General features: G+C 46.4%; 1 protein-coding gene and 1 pseudogene across 1 annotated transcript in view; both read right to left on the reverse strand.

Moving 5' to 3' along the window:
• Positions 1–885: 885 nt before the first annotated feature.
• LOC123800289 (mitochondrial import inner membrane translocase subunit TIM14-like) lies at positions 886–1426 on the reverse strand (annotated as a pseudogene).
• Positions 1427–7056: 5630 nt separating this feature from the next.
• CHAT (choline O-acetyltransferase) overlaps positions 7057–16338 on the reverse strand; it is a 43605-nt gene continuing 34323 nt past the window's right edge. Inside the window, exons 11-14 of the mRNA XM_045809977.2 lie at positions 15391–15532; positions 15190–15252; positions 9092–9229; positions 7057–7346 (exon numbers count right to left, since the gene is read on the reverse strand). Coding sequence (XP_045665933.1) covers positions 7077–7346; positions 9092–9229; positions 15190–15252; positions 15391–15532 — 613 coding nt within the window. The 3' untranslated portion in view covers positions 7057–7076. The remainder of the gene's footprint in view (positions 7347–9091; positions 9230–15189; positions 15253–15390; positions 15533–16338) is intronic.

The following is a 16338-nucleotide window of genomic DNA, read 5'->3' on the forward strand; positions in this document are numbered from 1 at the left end:
TCTAGATATTTATGTATGAGGAAAATGGACCTTTAGTTTTTCATTATTGGATGTCCAAGTCTGGTTTGGATATTAAAGTTATACTACCTTCAAAGAATAATAAATAAAGGAGTATATACAAAGAGGGAATATCCCCTTATTGACTTTATATACAATTGAAATGACCACTTCTTTGAAAGTTTGCTAAGACATGTCTACAAAATTTTACGTCCCTCCCTACTTTCTTTTCTAAGTGGGAAGATTTTAAGCTACTGTTTCAGTTCATTTACGATTTATAAGACTGTCCAGAAAGTTATTTTTTCATTAGTTTTAGTAAGTTATATTCTAAGAATTTTTATCTCAGTTTTCAAATTTACTGGCGTAAAGTAGTTGACATATTTTCTGGTTATCATTGTAATGTCTACCGTAGCTGTATCAACCTTTTATTCCTTATATTATTTATTTCTGAATTTCTCTTTTTTTATTGGTTTTACCAGAGACTCGTCTATTTTGTTCTTTTCAAAGAACCAACTTAAAAAAATATTTATCACATCATATTTTAATTATGAATTTATCAGTATCCCATTAGATTGGGGGCTTCTTGAAAGCCAGCGACTGTTGCATTCATTTTGCCTTGAAGTAGGTAACAAATTACTTGCTAAATGAATAACGAACAATATTTCTATTTAAATTGTGTGTATTTATCCATAATTTCTAAGTGTTAAATCTCCAAATATTCTATAAGCTGATTTAAAATACTCAAATTCAAAGGAGAAACTTACACCCAAGCTTTGTTTTAGCCTGTGCTAAATCATTTTTTAAAATTTGTAGCTTTGAGGCATTTTATCATAAAAACTTGGCACTCATATACCTAAACTAACGAGAAAAATTCATCACACACTTACTTCATTTTTTAGCTTGACCTCCTCGTAAATCTTGAGCGTCATTGATTTGGGCTGCTCTAAAAGGAGATCCTTCCTTGTCTGGGTGATTTAAAAGCATAATTCATCAGTGAACATCTCCTATTTTTCCTTTATTAGCAGTAGGGCTTAGGCTTGGTATTTTTTTAATGTTTTAAAAAAGATTTTATTTATCTATTTGACAGAGAGAGAGAGAGATCACAAGTAGGCAGAGTGGCAGGCAGAGGGAGAAGCAGGCTCCCTGCTGAGCAGAGAACCCGATGCGGGGCTCCGTCCCAGGACCCTGGGATCATGACCTGAGCTGAAGGCAGACGCTTAATCGACTGAGCCACCCAGGTGCCCCTAGCCTATGCCTAGTATTAATGCTGCTTCTCATTTTGTCATTTTGAGTTCAAACACATGTCTATAGGTGTGGGTAGGTTTTGAAAAACTTGTTTTACTTGAGGCTGCACATGTTTCATGGCTTGCCAGACATAATGGTCTGCGAATCCTGCCGCAGCAGTGGTCGGTCCAATGGTTACCACTGTACTCGCCCTGACTCTGGCGTGGCTTCCCAGCCTCCACCGAGTGCGTGGTCTAAGCACCCATTTCTCCTTTATTTAGTGTCTCTGTTATTTTTTGTTTTCTCCTTCATGGATAGTTGTCTTACCTTTGTTACTTTCTTTGAGTTTACTGTTCTTTCTACTTTCCTTGAGTTTACTGTCTGACGCTTTTTCTTATTTTGAGGTTGCACTTAGCTCATCAATTTTCAGTCTTTCTTCTTTTCTGATGTAAGTATTTTAAGGTAAAAATTTTCCTCAAAGCATCAGTTTTGCTGCATCCCGGAGGCTTTGATATAAGGTATCTTTATTATCATTCTGATCGAAGTATTTCTAAATTTCCATTATTATTTCTTCTTTGACCCAAGGATTTTAGAATAACATTTTTCTTTGATTCTGGAATATTCCTAATGATTTTCTCTTTGAATAGTGCTTTCCTCTATTCTCTCTAATCTCTTCTTCCTGAACTTCTACATGTATCTTCCCTGTATTTTTATTTCTTTATAATGTTAAACATATTGGTTTTACAGCTTCTCTCGGATTCATCTATTCTCTCCGGTCTTTGTGTTCTTGATTCTCTTGTTTGTTTTATCTGCTGCTTTCCCTCCTGTGCTCCTGTGAGCCATTTCTTATGCTGTTTGTCTTTTCTGACTGTGTGCTCATCTTTAATAGAATGTTTTCTCTCTCTGGGTGTTTGGTGTTTCCAGGGTTTTTGGAAAGTGGTGGTTTTGTATTTGATTCTGCTGAGGCCCTTTGGATCTTACTGACCCAGGAAATTGGAAAAAATGATTGGCTTAGAATTCCTGCTTTACAAATAAGTTGTATAAACTCAGACTCCACGTCTGCATATGGCACAAATTTATGAATTTGTTCCTTAATGCTCCCCTGGGCTGATGGGATGCGTTTTTCTACTTTTTTTTTTTTTTTAAAGATTGGGACACCTCTACAAGGTTCTGGTTTTGTGCAGAGAGTTTAGTCCCATCCCCCACCTTGCATGGGCTGAGGTCATGTTCTCTCAGCTTGCAGGGGTGGTAAATCCTGCTGTCAGCCCCGGAGTTTGTGTCTGGTCTGACGCACCTTTGGCTCCTGCTCACTGCTCTGTTTCGGACATTCTTCTTTTTTCTGTATCGTGAAGATTTATTTTCTTTCTTTTGAACTTGATTATATATTTAAGAGAACTTTCTCTTTGTGCCTATGTTTTTATAGGTGGAGGGGACCCTTCTGCATCCCTTCAGTCTCCCATTTTGCTGTTCCTTAATATAAGGAATAGAGATCAAGGACAGAACCCTCGGGTCCAGTGACATATGAGGGACAGAAATAGGAAGTGAAATCCCACAAGGAGATGGAAGAAACAGTAGGAATAGAACAAGGAGGGAGCTGGTCTTTAGGAAACAGGAAGAGCAGCTTTGAGAAAGGTCCTCTTATGGGATGTGAGGCCAGCTTTTCCCAGGGATGGCATATCATTAATCCTGCAGACTCAAGAGGCCTCTTTGGAGGGAAAACTCAGAGAAATATAAAAGGAGGGAGATTGGCTGAATTTATAAAGGGAACGCAAGGTACTGGTTCTCCCCTGACTACCAAGGAGAACTGCTTAGGATTAATTTGGGAACTTTTGGTTGTTCATGTGGAAGGGACTCTTCTCTACATTTTTAGCTAAATGTGCCACCATACACCCCACAGGACCTCCAGAGGCAACAAGGAGGGCGTTGAATTATTTTGTATGTTGGGGGCTGGCTCACCTGTTTGTACCCTTCTCTCTCTATTGTCTTCATCTTGTTACTTTAGGGCCACGTGTGATATACTTGATACAGACTAGCAAACCCACATTACTTGGATCTTGTTCCTTCCTAACCCCACCATTCCTCCTGGAATATTCTTAGCCATTACCTTTTTTGGATAATGCCTCTTCTGCATCCCAAAGACACAAATTCATATACTTTAAGGTTCCTTTTAGGCTCTGATTGGAAAGCATTTGGGCTTCCATTTGGAGGAACCTCAGTTCTGGTTCTGTGGATTTTTGTAGCAGTAGAGGGAGTCTTGCAGCTTGGAATATATCTTTGGTCTGTGCAGAGTGAAGAAACTCGGTGCAGGGACCTGAGTCTGCAGTAGGAGGCTTTGACATTACTTTCCAAGTTTTCAAACAAGGACCATCCATGTCAGCTCACCACAACCCTGGAAGTGGGTGGTGCTGATATCAACATCCTTATTTTACAGATGAACAAATAGGGCTAGAGAGGTGAAGTGACATCCCCAAAGTTAGAGGTAGAACTCTAACTAGGATTTATTGTCCAGCCGTCGTGTTTCTGAGCTTGGTGCTTTTCCCTCCACTCCATTCTGTCTATGCATGTTTGCACAAGCTTACGTGGAGACACCCATCTCTACACCCAGGTTTCTGCCAACCTGATCACCAGCAGCCCGTGAAGACTCTGTGCCCCTCACCATCTCCCCGTGCCACACACTGGGAGAGACGGAGTTCCTCCCTTTCTCTCCTGGCCCCTGTATCTTTCAGACATCCACCACTGCTGCTGGCCGACCTCAGACAATGCCAAAGGAATCGTTGACCCAGTTCACAGAATTTATAACAAAATTTGTATACCATTTCTGTTTAGAAACAATGGCTTGGGGGCGCCTGGGTGGCACAGCGGTTAAGCGTCTGCCTTCGGCTCAGGGCGTGATCCCGGCATTATGGGATCGAGCCACACATCAGGCTCCTCCGCTAGGAGCCTGCTTCTTCCTCTCCCACTCCCCCTGCTTGTGTTCCCTCTCTCGCTGGCTGTCTCTATCTCTGTCGAATAAATAAATAAAATCTTTAAAAAAAAAAAAAAGAAACAATGGCTAACACCATCTTTCTTGGCATTACTTTTTATTGAATACGGACTTGCGGTCTTTAAATATTTTGAATATAGTGCTTTCAATATACAGTTCTTTAGTCATACATATGTTTCTTTAAAGCACAAAACTTAAAGTTGAAAGGCTATAAATACACATGTATATATTGCCATAAATCTAGAACAATTTTATAAAAATAGAACTCAAATGTCAACTTTATATATTTTGGCAACTTAGCAGTATTGTAAGGTGGCCACAAGCATGTTTATTATGCATCACTGCCCCAAAGTGACTGTCTCCAGGTTTCAGTTTCCATCTCTTTGGGAACACTTGGAATAGTCTCCATTACCGGGATCCCCCCGAGATGCCCATGGCCATGGCTCAGCATTGCCTTTGCATAAAGGCTCAGTGCATCCACCTGTTCTTGGAGGGGGAAGACCAGCTTCCAGATTCTTCCTCAGAAAGAGGAGGTGTCCCTCCTACCAAATGTCCACAGTCCTACACTTCTTGACGCCCTCACAGTGTATGGTTGATATCTGAATATACAGAGTCATTTTCCTTTCCCTATGCTCAGAGAATGATACATGTGAGTTTGGTTCTTTCAAATCAGTGTAAAAAGTTTGAAACAAATTCACCTAACCAGTGGCCGCTGGGGTAACATCGTCCTGACAGTGGACGCCAGGGTCCTCACCTGCTTGTGCAAGGCCCTTTACACATGTGCTCTACAATCCTCACAGCCTTGCAAGGTTGGGACATTCTTGTCCCCATTTGATGGTAGAATTGATTCTCTGGGTGTTTAAGTCTCTTGGTGAAGGTCAATGGGGCTCCTGACCCCCAAATCAGAGCTCTCTGCCTGCCCAGAAATCCATGGAAGGAAACCAGAAGAGAACGCAGATCTGTACTGTGGTCATTTGGTGAGAACAGACAAGTGGCTTTGGGTCAAATTACAGTAGGTGGACAGCAGTTCCCCAGATAGTCCCAGGACTCTTGGGGCTGCGGCTTCCCAAGGGGAGCAGGAAGGTGGATGTCTGTGGAAGGAGTATGGACCTACAGACCCATGACTTTGAAGGGCAGTGCCAGAATCTCCCAGGTCACCCAACAGAAACCCTCGATCTAAAACCAGGGCTCAAGGAATTTACTGCTTGGGGCTGTTTGTGTTTTCAAATAGCTGAGCAAAGGTCATAACGCCAGCCACCCCCATCTCAGCCCTGCCTTCAATAGAGGTCAAAGTTCAGGAAGCTTGCACAGTGGCCCAAAGGGACTCGTGCAGGGTCCCTGGGCCAGAGCCCAATGGGAATGGGGCGAGGGGGCTTTTTCAGGAATCCCCTGCAGGTTGCACAGCAGAACACAGTGGTGACAGAGTCTCTGGACAGAGACAGGCTGTCTCAGCTCTTTGCAGTTTTGATTTTCTGGTTGCTTTCCCACTCCCTTGCCTTTTTAGATGTATCATAAAAATATTCCCCAAATAGGAAGTGCCTCTCATATCTCCTTGATGATCACAGCCTCTCAGGACAAACTTCACTTTGGCTTTGTACACGGTCTGCCCCTCCACCAGGGCTGACTCGGACATAGCCGTTCCCTCCTCCTGGCCCTCCTCCCCACCAGCTGTCTCCTCAAACCTGCTCCCCCCGACCCCCCAGGCCGGGGAGAGCCCTGCTCTACGCTCCTCCACAGGGGGTTTAGTTAGAATCCCTAGATGACATCCTCCACATAAAGGAGCCCAGCTCTCCGTAGGTGTCCTGCTTGGGCCACTGAGATGATTTTCTGAAATTAATGTCACAGTGATTTTTCTTAAAAACCTCTCTTAAGAATGAATAAAATAAAACAAATAAACAACGACAGAAAATCCCCCAAAGCAACCCTCTTTCTTCTCCTCTAGAATGCAGATCACCTATAAGGATATGATTCCCGTGAGGGGGACTGGGGAAGCAACCAGAAAATATGCGAGTGGCAGGATTCTTGGGAAGTGCACTGGTCCTCCCTCCATCCCTGCTGCTTGGCAGGCATCGTGCTGTTTACTCATCCTGGACTGGCGCTGATGCCCCTGGGGGAGGCAGAGCAGCACGACTCCATTGCAACGGCCCACGATTCTTTTGGCCCTTTCAGAAGAATAGGACCAGATTTTCGGAACTCAGTGGAAGGCTGCCCCTGGGAGATGGAAGGAGAAATGTGTTTTGGGGCCTGGGTCACTGTACTTTAAATTAACTCTGTGTGTGTGTGTGTGTGTGTGTGTGTGTGTGTGTGTATGTGTGTGTGTAGGGGACGAGTTGTTTGCAGCCCTGCGTGGCTTAGTGCGGGCCACCCTGAATGCTGTGATCACACTGCTTCGAATCTCAAAACGATGCCCCCTACTCCCCAAAAGAAAAGAGGTATTGACCTGGAGGTAGCCTCTTTCTTCGTGATTCATGTAGGTTCACTGCATGTAACAGGGTGACTCATTCTTTTGTTGGGCAAAACATCACCTGGACACACCAGGTCCCGCTAGAGAAGCAAACACCACCATTGAGATTCTGAGGCCATGAAGGGAAGGTGGTGTAGAGTTGCCCACCTCACCAAGGCTGCCTCAGAGCCAGGCTGGTCTTACTTCCCAGAGGGCAGCTTGGCAAATAAGGACAATCCCTATGCCTACCTAGGGCCACTTTCTTCCTCACACTCCTGCTTTGCGTGATGCCTCCGCGTGGTCTCTGTGTTGGGCCCTGAGGACAGGGGAGCTACCGAAAGCTAGGGAGAGTGTTGGGAGCAGGGGTCTGGCAGGGTCTGGCGGCCGCAGAGTGATGGGGTTTGGGGAGGTGAAACCTAGTGGCAGGAGTCAAAGTTGGTGCCCCTGGATGGGCCTTGTTGCTTTTTCTTTTGTTGCTAGTGGCTTGCCCGCTGTAGACGGTGGCAGACTGCAGAGGTCCCTCATGTCAACGAGGCTTTCTTCCACTGCTTTCGCAAACTTGGTAGAAGAGGTTTCTTTGCAGCCATGAAAGCTGGAGATACAGAAAAGGATGCTCTCTGGCTGGGGATTGTAGCAGGCCCCGTACCCGTCGGGCACCACAGGACCGTAGCAGCAAAACATCTCCATGGTCGTGGGCACCTGGAGAAGAGGACAGGTCAGAAGCTGCTGGTTCTGAAAAGTAACCTGTGAACTTGCTAGACTACAGGGCGTTTCAACAACCCTGAGGCCTCAACGGGGTATTTACTTCTCTATTTTCCACCTGGGCGTTTGACTGAATTAACCAAATGAACGAGTAGCGTCAGCATGGATGGCCGCAGCCAGAGTCAGAAAAGCAAACCCGTCTAACTGCACGATAGCAAAAGAAGAGGGTCCATCAGCCGCTCCCCGGTGGGAAATCCGCTCTACTTGTGGAGTCAGACTCCCCCAGAGTGACCCGTGCCGGGTCTCAGGCTGAGTCTCTCCTTCACCTGGGGGCTGTTGAAGGCACTGAGGCAATCAGGCTAATTTACTCAATGGCACCCTGGTGGCACCCCACGGTTAGATGGCTTCCCAGAGGGAGTAATTTATGAACAGAAGGAAATCTGGCCCCCGTCTTCTCCGTCGATTTCCCCCACACCCTTAATTACTGTCAGTATTGCCTGGCTGGGCTGATTTCCTCCCCACAGCCCGGCCATGCGCGATTACCCAGCATCGGGCATTTCGAAGATTGCCATCAACTGCAGTTTTAGTGATGCACCTAATACCTTTTGAGTTCGGAGCGCCGAGATTTTGTAATCAGGGTCACAAATCAGGAAAATGTGTCTCTGAAGGCATTCGAGCCATAAACGTTCATTTCCAGTGGGGAGAAAGAAAAAACACCAAACCACCACACCCCCAAATTCACTTTCTTAGCTGGTCTGAGGGGGAAAAAATAGGACACAGGTTTTGGGTAGTTGCAGGGTGGGGTTTGTTTTTAAACCCAGGATTTCGGGTGCTGTGTCGTCGGGCCTTCAGAAATGACACCGGCCGTTTTAATGGGGCAGAACAAACCATTAGTCTTGCTAATAGAGTCACCTCATTGTCAGATAAATTTGCCGTGCAATAGCTGACGGCCCTAAAGCCGTTCCAAAGCACTTTTTGCCCATGGATGGTTTCCTGAAGAATTTATGTTGTTGTGTCCTGCCCTCGTTTACTCACGGCGGCAAGCTCACTGCCGTAATGACAAAATCAAATTACTGAGCAGGCTTTTACCCTCAGACACAACTTTATCAGCCCCTCTCATTGCCCACATCCAGCCCTTAGCTGACGAGGTGGAGTTTGAGTGAACTGACATTTGGGGGGTTCTTTTCTTTCCTAAACCCTCTTGAGTGGATTTCCTTCTGTCTTTGTCACACTCGTGCTCCAACAGAACGGGCTTAGGAGACGCTGGGCTGGCAGCCGATCGCCTGCCGTTGGTCGCAAAGCCCTTTACAATAATGACCTGTTTGGACGGCCCGGTCCGTGCCCGGCACCGGGCTAGGCTTTCTACCCAAATCGTCGCTTCTAGCTGAGCCAAGACTTCACTCTAGACCTGTTGGGCTTCGGAGCCTGTGGCCGTCATGGTGGAACACCAGCCCGCAAGTAACAGATTGAAAGGCTACCTAGCATAACGGCTAGGGTGCCAGTTCCCATCCAATCCACCTCTGCGAAGGAGGCATCCGTGATTACACCCATTTAGATGCTGGGGAAACCAGCACTCTGAGCGTTTAGGTCATTTTGCCAAAGGGCGTGCAGCTTGTAAGAAGCACCACTGGGACTTGCCTGACTCCAGCCAGTGGGCTGTAGTCACTGGTTGATGCTAAGTGGCCTTTTAGAAAGCCCGCTGGTTACACAAAGCGGCCCCTTGGGTGACAGCTATACTGTACCTGGCTGGTTGAGAGGACGAACCGGTTGCTCATCAGGTATGTTTCATCTGTGAACATCTCGGGCAGCTCCTTGCACGTGTCCCGGGCCAGCTCCCGCAGCGCCAACAAGTGGTTGTCGATGGCCATCCCTGTTATGGCCTGGGGTAGTTGGGGACAAAGAACAGGAAATGAGACAGGGGCTCCCATGCCCTCCCCCCTTCTAGGCCACAGTGCTGATGGCCACTGCAAGGGCCCCGGCTTGTGCTTTCGCAGTGCTTGCTGCGGACGACGTGCGTGGGTGGCCGCCCAGGACTGACCACTCTACTACTCAGCCTGTGTTCCTCGGACCCTTTCTATGTGCACAGGGCGAAGCCAGAGCAGGCTGGGCTCTAAAGTGAGCATGCCTGAGTTAAAGGTCTATGAGTGTGAGTATCCCCTGCCTCTCAAGCCCAGCATGGTCATTGCTGACCCCTCTAAGTGGAAGGGGTGGGCTGGGGATCCCTAGTACTTTCTTAGGTAGGGGAGGAGTCTGGGGGGCAGGGATGGGTGCTGGGCCCTGTTGGGGCATGGGGAGGGGTGCCCCAGGCTATCACTGGGCAGAGTCTCACCACAAGCAACACTTTATCCTCCAGCAGGAGTTGAAGGAATGAGGGATAGAGGACATTAAAGTCTGTTCCTAAATCTTGGTTGCTATTTCATGGGCTCCGAATCAGTTCAAATAAACTGGATTTACAACCTAAGAAATCACTCTGAGACAGGAACTAGATATCTTAGCAGAGGCTCGGCTGATGTTTACAAGAGGAAAGCTTGTTGAATGAAGATAAATTTTTTTCTTTTTATCACAAGATACTTGAACTCTTATCAAAGGCTAAGATAAGAGCAGTGGGGACTCCAGGACGTCTCTGTAGGCAGAGCTCAGAGGTGGTATGGCTGGAAGAGGGGCGGTGGGGCCAGGTACCTGCTTCATCTCCTCCCCACTTGAGGCTGTGTGTCTAGGATGCACACTGGTTTCGCTTGGATTACATGTTCATTTGGGGCAATTCTGGGAGTGGTGGAGACTTGGGGGCCACCTCTGGCCTATAGGTAACCTGTGGGTCCACATCAGGGTAATTGGAAATCTTGGGAGGTTCCCCCTTATGTAAGACGGCCACTTAGCTGTTAAAGCCCCACGTAGGAGGAAACCTCCATCACAATGAACTTTGTTCAAGTTTACAAGGCACGTTTTGGGATTTGACAGCTGTTCTCTTTCAGTGGCGGGTGAATGCATAAAGATGATTCAGAGGCCCCAGTCTCTTCAGATGCACCTAATTATAGGCTGGAAAGACGTGTTATATAACCACAGCTCACTGTAGACGTGCCCGTGAGGACAGAGGGGAAGGACTCTGACTGAGCCCGTCTAGGAAGTGAGTGCGCTGCTAGCTTCTCTGGTTGGCTCCGTTTAATGGCTCACTTGTGGAGATCTATACAAGCAGGTGCTCTGTGCAGCAGCCCCCCCCCCGCCCCGTCATCACCACCTCCCGCTCACTGTAGCAACAGGGGTGGATTTAACAGATTGTTTGGATTAAGGCCACGAGTAGTCATGAGTAAAATGATTCATCTGTTCAGTCTTTCATTCATTCAGGGAAACTTCCTTGAGCGCCCACTATGTGCCCAGCGTGCTGGGTGCTGGGGCTGTGCGTGCTATGAAGGAAAAGCCTAAGGTGCCGTGAGAATCTTTGCCAGAGTGTCTGGACCATGCTTGCTCCTTCACTGGGCTGTCCCTTCTCCACTACCGAGACCAAACAACAGCTGCCAGAGACCTGGAGCTGCCCTTGCTTCTTTCCCCTGGCCCCGACCCCACACAGCCAACCAGGCACCGGATTCACCACAAACCATTTTTATAGCTGTCCCCTTCCCACCCCCACCTCTTTTATTTAGCTGTTCTCATCAACTTAATATAATTAACACAGCTGAACCCTAGGGCAATGCTTTAGAGGATATTTTTCTAAATCTTTCATAAACAGTTATTACCAAAGTTATATATTTATATAGCTTAAAACCCCAAAGAAGCTAAAGACGTCTGTCACTTTGCCAGGTCTGATTCCCACTCCACAGAGGCAACCAATTCAGCTGTTTAATTGTCTTAGTTCTAAAGAACAGTCTTAGACTGCGTTCACTACATTTTTCAGCTCTATCTATATCTTCTTGCTATAGAAGACGAAACTTTGGCCCTTTCATACTCCTGCTCCCCAAATAGTCTTCCATTTTCCCATCCTCTCATTAGAGGTAGGTTTAACTCCTCATGGTTTCATCAGTATTCAGTGTTGACATGATTATAATTATGCAAATATTCACATCTGAGTCTCAGGTTGTATTATGATTAGATTTCCTTTCTTATTCATCTTTTGTTTTCCTTGGAATTGACGATTTCTAAATGATTAAATTATGATTTTCCCGACTTGCTTAGCTTTCTATGTATCTATAACTAATTGATTCCTAAACTCTCAGCAGAAGGGTAAGCCTCTTCTTAATACAGTCTACAATCAGATAATTTATCAATTTCATTCCCCCTCTCACTTCTTGCTTCTCTTTTTAAAATATTTTATTTATTTATTTGGCAGAGAGAGAAAGAGAGCACAAGCAGGGGGAGTGGCAGGCAGAGGGAGAAGCAGGCTCCCTGCTGAGCAAGGAGGGAGGTCACTCGTTCATGACCTGAGCCAAAGGCAGACACTTCACTGACTGAGCCCCTGGGGGGCCCTCTTCTTGCTTCTCTATGGACCGATTAATCCCTATCTGCTGAACACCTGTCAACTTGGGATCTCCCTTTACTGTCACCCTCTTTCTCTCTTTCTTGTGTTGAATCTTCTGATTTTTGGAGCCTGTGAGGTCTTTTATGTTTTATCTCTCAATTTAGTGGTCTGTATCCTCTAATAGTTTGACAAGAAAGAGTGTTTAATTAGTAAAACTTTTGAGAACTTGTCTGTCTGAAAATGTCTTTCTTCTGTCTTCAAAGTTGATCATAGTTCATCTGGGTATGGAATATACATTAAAAATCATTTTCCCGCAGAATTTGAAGGCACTGCTCCATTATCTTCCACCTTCCAGTGATGTTGTTGCGAAGTCCAATTACACTTTTATTCCTTATTTTTGTACTTGATTTTTTTTCCTCTCAGAGATTTTAGGATATTCTCTTTGACCTCTGTGTTGTGAAATTTCCTTGGTATAAATGTTTCCATCTATTATGCAAGGTACATGGTGGGCTCTCTCATTATGGAAGCTCGTGTCCTTCAATTCTGAGAAATTTTCCTGAATTATTTTGTTGTTGTTCCCCTCCACCCCCATTTTCTCTTTCTGAACATGTATTACTTGGGATTTTGATTCTCCTGTACTGAGCCTTTTTTCTGTCCTATATTTCATTTCTTTGTTTTGTTGATATTTTGGGAAGATTATTTCAGCTTTATTTCCCAATCTCGCCATTGCACTTTTTCTACCATATTTTCCCCCAGAATTATTATTTCCCCCCAAAAACATTTTTTTAAGTTTCATGTTCTTATTAATGGATGCAATAAGTTCATTATCTTTCAGAGGATCTCAATGACAGTTTTAAAAAATGTTCTCCTGCTTCCTTAATTTTTAATTAAACAAAAATTTAAAAATTACACAAAAACAATTGTATTGGCTTTTGTGTCCTATGTTAGCAGCTTTCCTCAGTGTCTGATGATTAATGGCTACCTGTTTATATTTCAGAAAACACTGAAAGAATGATTAGAAGATACAAGGAGAAGCCTGTGTTTGCCATCTGGTAGATTTCACTGGGAGGTGAGCTGGCTGGGCTATTTCATTGGACACCCCAGCTGTCAGTGTCTCTGATTTTGTTCTCTTGGCCTGGTCAGTTTCACCATGGAGAAATCCTCTAATCTCATACTTGGAGAGAGGTGGTAATAAAAGTACTTCCCAATGGCCCTGGGGCTGAGTAGGTAGACTTTGATTAATCACCCTGTTTAATTTGATTAACCCTCCCTGAGCTCTGCCCGGTGTCCCCACATCTAGAGTCCTCTGTCTTCAACTTCTCTGGAGGATAAGCTTCTAGCCTATCATTGACAAAGGGGAGGGTAGTCACCTAGCTGCGTTGGGTAGTGGAAAGGAACTGAGGGTCTAAATGCTTCTTATAGAGATCATCACCAATCCTCTTCTTTTCAGCCCTGCACACACCTGTACTTTTGGTGTACTAAGTGTGTACTAAGGCCTCCACTGCCTTAGCCATTCTGTGGTTCTGTGGTACGATTCGTTGGGTTCTTGGGTCTCCCTTACTGTTTGCGTGGGTTTCAGCTTCCTCTGGTTTGCTAAGTCAGTGGCCATCTGTTCTATTTTCCAACTAAGAAACTTTGTTGTCCCTTCCTTTCCCATCCTCTTTGCCTAGTGTATTCATGGCTTAAAAAACCCCTTTGCTGATATTTTTGAGGATTTCACAGGGAGTGACAGTAAACCCTTGTGTCCACCATGTTTAAGCAGAAGTTGATGTCTACCTCTTCAATCCCCTGCCCCTGCTCTATTTCAGTCCTTACCTCAGCTCTACCTAAATATTATATAGGTTCCTAATTAGTGTCACTGAGTGTTGGCAGACCACCCGTGCTCCAACCCGTCCTTCTTCTACCTGGTCACCAGAGTAAACCTGGTGACTGAAAAATCCCATATCATAAGCTCCCCTGCTCCTCTGTCCTTTGCAAGCTGTACACACTCAACTACTTGATTTTCCTCCAATGTGTCTTATTCTCTCAGTATTCTTTGCCTTTGCACATACTCTTCCTTTCTGGGACCATTCTTCCCTTCTATATCCACCTGACAAGCACCTCTTCTTCCTTCAATTCTCATATCAAGCACCACTTCTTCTTGGAAGTCTTCCTGGCTTTCCCAGGCAGAGGAACTAGCTTGCCCCTCCATGCTCTCTTGTACTTCCTGAGGGCTCTTTTCACATGGGATGAGATTTATCATTTAAGGGCTTTTCCTCTCAGCTACTCAGTAAACTCCCTAAGGACAGGGGTTATGGACTTAATCTTTTATTTCCTACCACCCAGCACCTTGTCCGGCATTAAACAGGAAAACCAAAAATACCCACTGAATACGCGAGATTGAGCTTGATTTTCCCCAAACAGAACTAACACTTAACTCTTCAGATGAATTAGTGACCTGGCAGCTGAATTGGAAAGAAGTCTACATTGGCTAGTTCTAAAACCCAGATATGTATTGTCCTTGCTTTCAAGTATATAGAGTGCAATTCGTTCAACCCCTTTACACAGATTATATGAGCCTTCAAAGACTGTATCAGAATAATTTTCAATTGATATATTGATCACCAGTCCAAGTAGTAGCTTATTCTCTGTTACTTGTATGCAAATGATGGCTCTGCCATGCTAGAAAAGAAAGTATTGCCCTAAACTAAGAGAACATTTCCTTTAAAATTTTGATTTTGGGGCGCCGGGGTGGCTCAGTGGGTTAAGCGTCTGACTCTTGATTTCAGCTTGGGTCATGATCTCAGGGTCGTGAGATGGAGCCCTGGGCCAGGCTCCACGCTGGGCATGGAGCTGCTTAAGATTCTCTCTCTCCCTCTCCCTCTGCCCCTCCTCCCTGCTCTCTCTCTCTTAAAAAAAAAAAAGTATAAATAAAATTTTGATTTCACTATTAATTTTCAGCGAAGCCTTTTTATTCATAGGCAATATAAATGGACAGAAAATAAGAAAGCGAAACCAGCTCTAGGTGGGAATAAAGACTGCCTCACTTGCAGTCATGCAAGGTGTGCAAGCCACCACAATTTGCCAGGCTTGGCTGCCCTCTCTCACAGTGGACTTTTCTCGCTGTATAACTCTAACGTGCTATACCTATTTGGTGCTATTATTATCATTACTGTTTTTTCAACGATCATTCATGGTATTCTTGTAAAATCCATGTGAAAATGAGGGCTGTGTTACCCAGGTTCTAAAAATAAGAAAAAAAGCTCTGAGAGGCATGGCTTTGGTCAAGTCGCTGGGTGGCAGGTGGCCCAGCTGTCACCCAGGTCCCGCGCTGTGGCCCTGTGCCTGTCGGCCCAGCTTTGGGCACAGCGCACGGTCATGAGTGCCCCCGAGAAGGCGCCCCTCACTCACCATGACCGTGTACTCAGTCTGGGCTCGGATGGCTTCTTTCAGGAGCAGCAGCTTCTCCGACTCCTGTCAACAGACCAGAGGCGGGCTCTACGGGGCCACTGGGTGACCAGCAAGCGAAGGCGGCGGCTGTCGCGGAGCCCGGACGACAGGCAGCCGCTCGCCGCCTCGCTGGCCCGGGCTCCTGACACGGAGCGGACTTACCGGCGCCGCAGCCTCGCGGCCCGCGACGGCTTTCACAAAACTCAGGGCCTCCGGCGTGGCCGAGCGAATGTTGTCCACGCGGCCGTCCCGGAAGCGGCGGATGGACGCGCTCTCGTACGTGGGCACGAGCGTCCCGTGGAGCCTGCGGAAGACGAGCGAGGAGGGGCGACTGGCGTCGCAGTCTCGGGAAGCCAGAGCCGCCGACAGAAAAACAGCCTCTGCGGGCTTTCGTTGTGCAAGCCCCACTCTACTTGGCGTAGTATTTCATGTTAATGTTAATAGAATTCTAGAGATTTCCCAAAGAGGAGTGTCGGGAGAGCTGCGTGCGCGTGCATCCGCTGGGGACACTGCGTGGATATAAAATAAAGAAGTGACAGGTGACTTTTCAAAAAATCCCAGTCTGGTGGGAAACCTAGAATTTTCTTCGAGACCTGATGAGGGTTTGATTCATAGCACAGAATGGCGTCATTGTGTAATTAATCACTCACACCCTTGAGGGAATCCTGTTTTATTTAGAACAATTCAGCCCTGACCTAAGGGTCGAGGCAAGGAGGGGCTTTCGTGGTCCTGAGTGGAAACTGCGGCACAGGCCCTGCCTGTCGGGGGGTCAGCTGGGCTTCCAACCGCCCCGTGGGTGCCATGGCTGTGCCTGTCCTGCCCGATGTCTGTGACAGGAGCCACTCCCCACACCAGCCAGAGAAAGTCCCTTCCTTAGGCAGGCAGACCAAGTGAGCACTCCAAGGCTTGCACACCTGGCTGGCACACGTCTTTCTCACCCGTCACTAAAGTCTTTGGTGTTGGGGGTGGGGAGGAGGAAGACTCAGAGTCACAGAGGGGCAGTGACAGCGCAGTGTCACACACAAGTCACAGTCCTGCATGCTGGCCTTGTCAGAGCATGTAGCTCCTGTGCTGAGGGAGTTCTGGGAGGGGGAAGGCCAAGTCTGATTC

Source organism: Ursus americanus, chromosome 6, assembly GCF_024610735.1.
Source record: "Ursus americanus isolate L20-20 chromosome 6, mUrsAme1.1.p, whole genome shotgun sequence".
Classification (NCBI taxonomy): Eukaryota; Metazoa; Chordata; class Mammalia; order Carnivora; family Ursidae; genus Ursus; species Ursus americanus.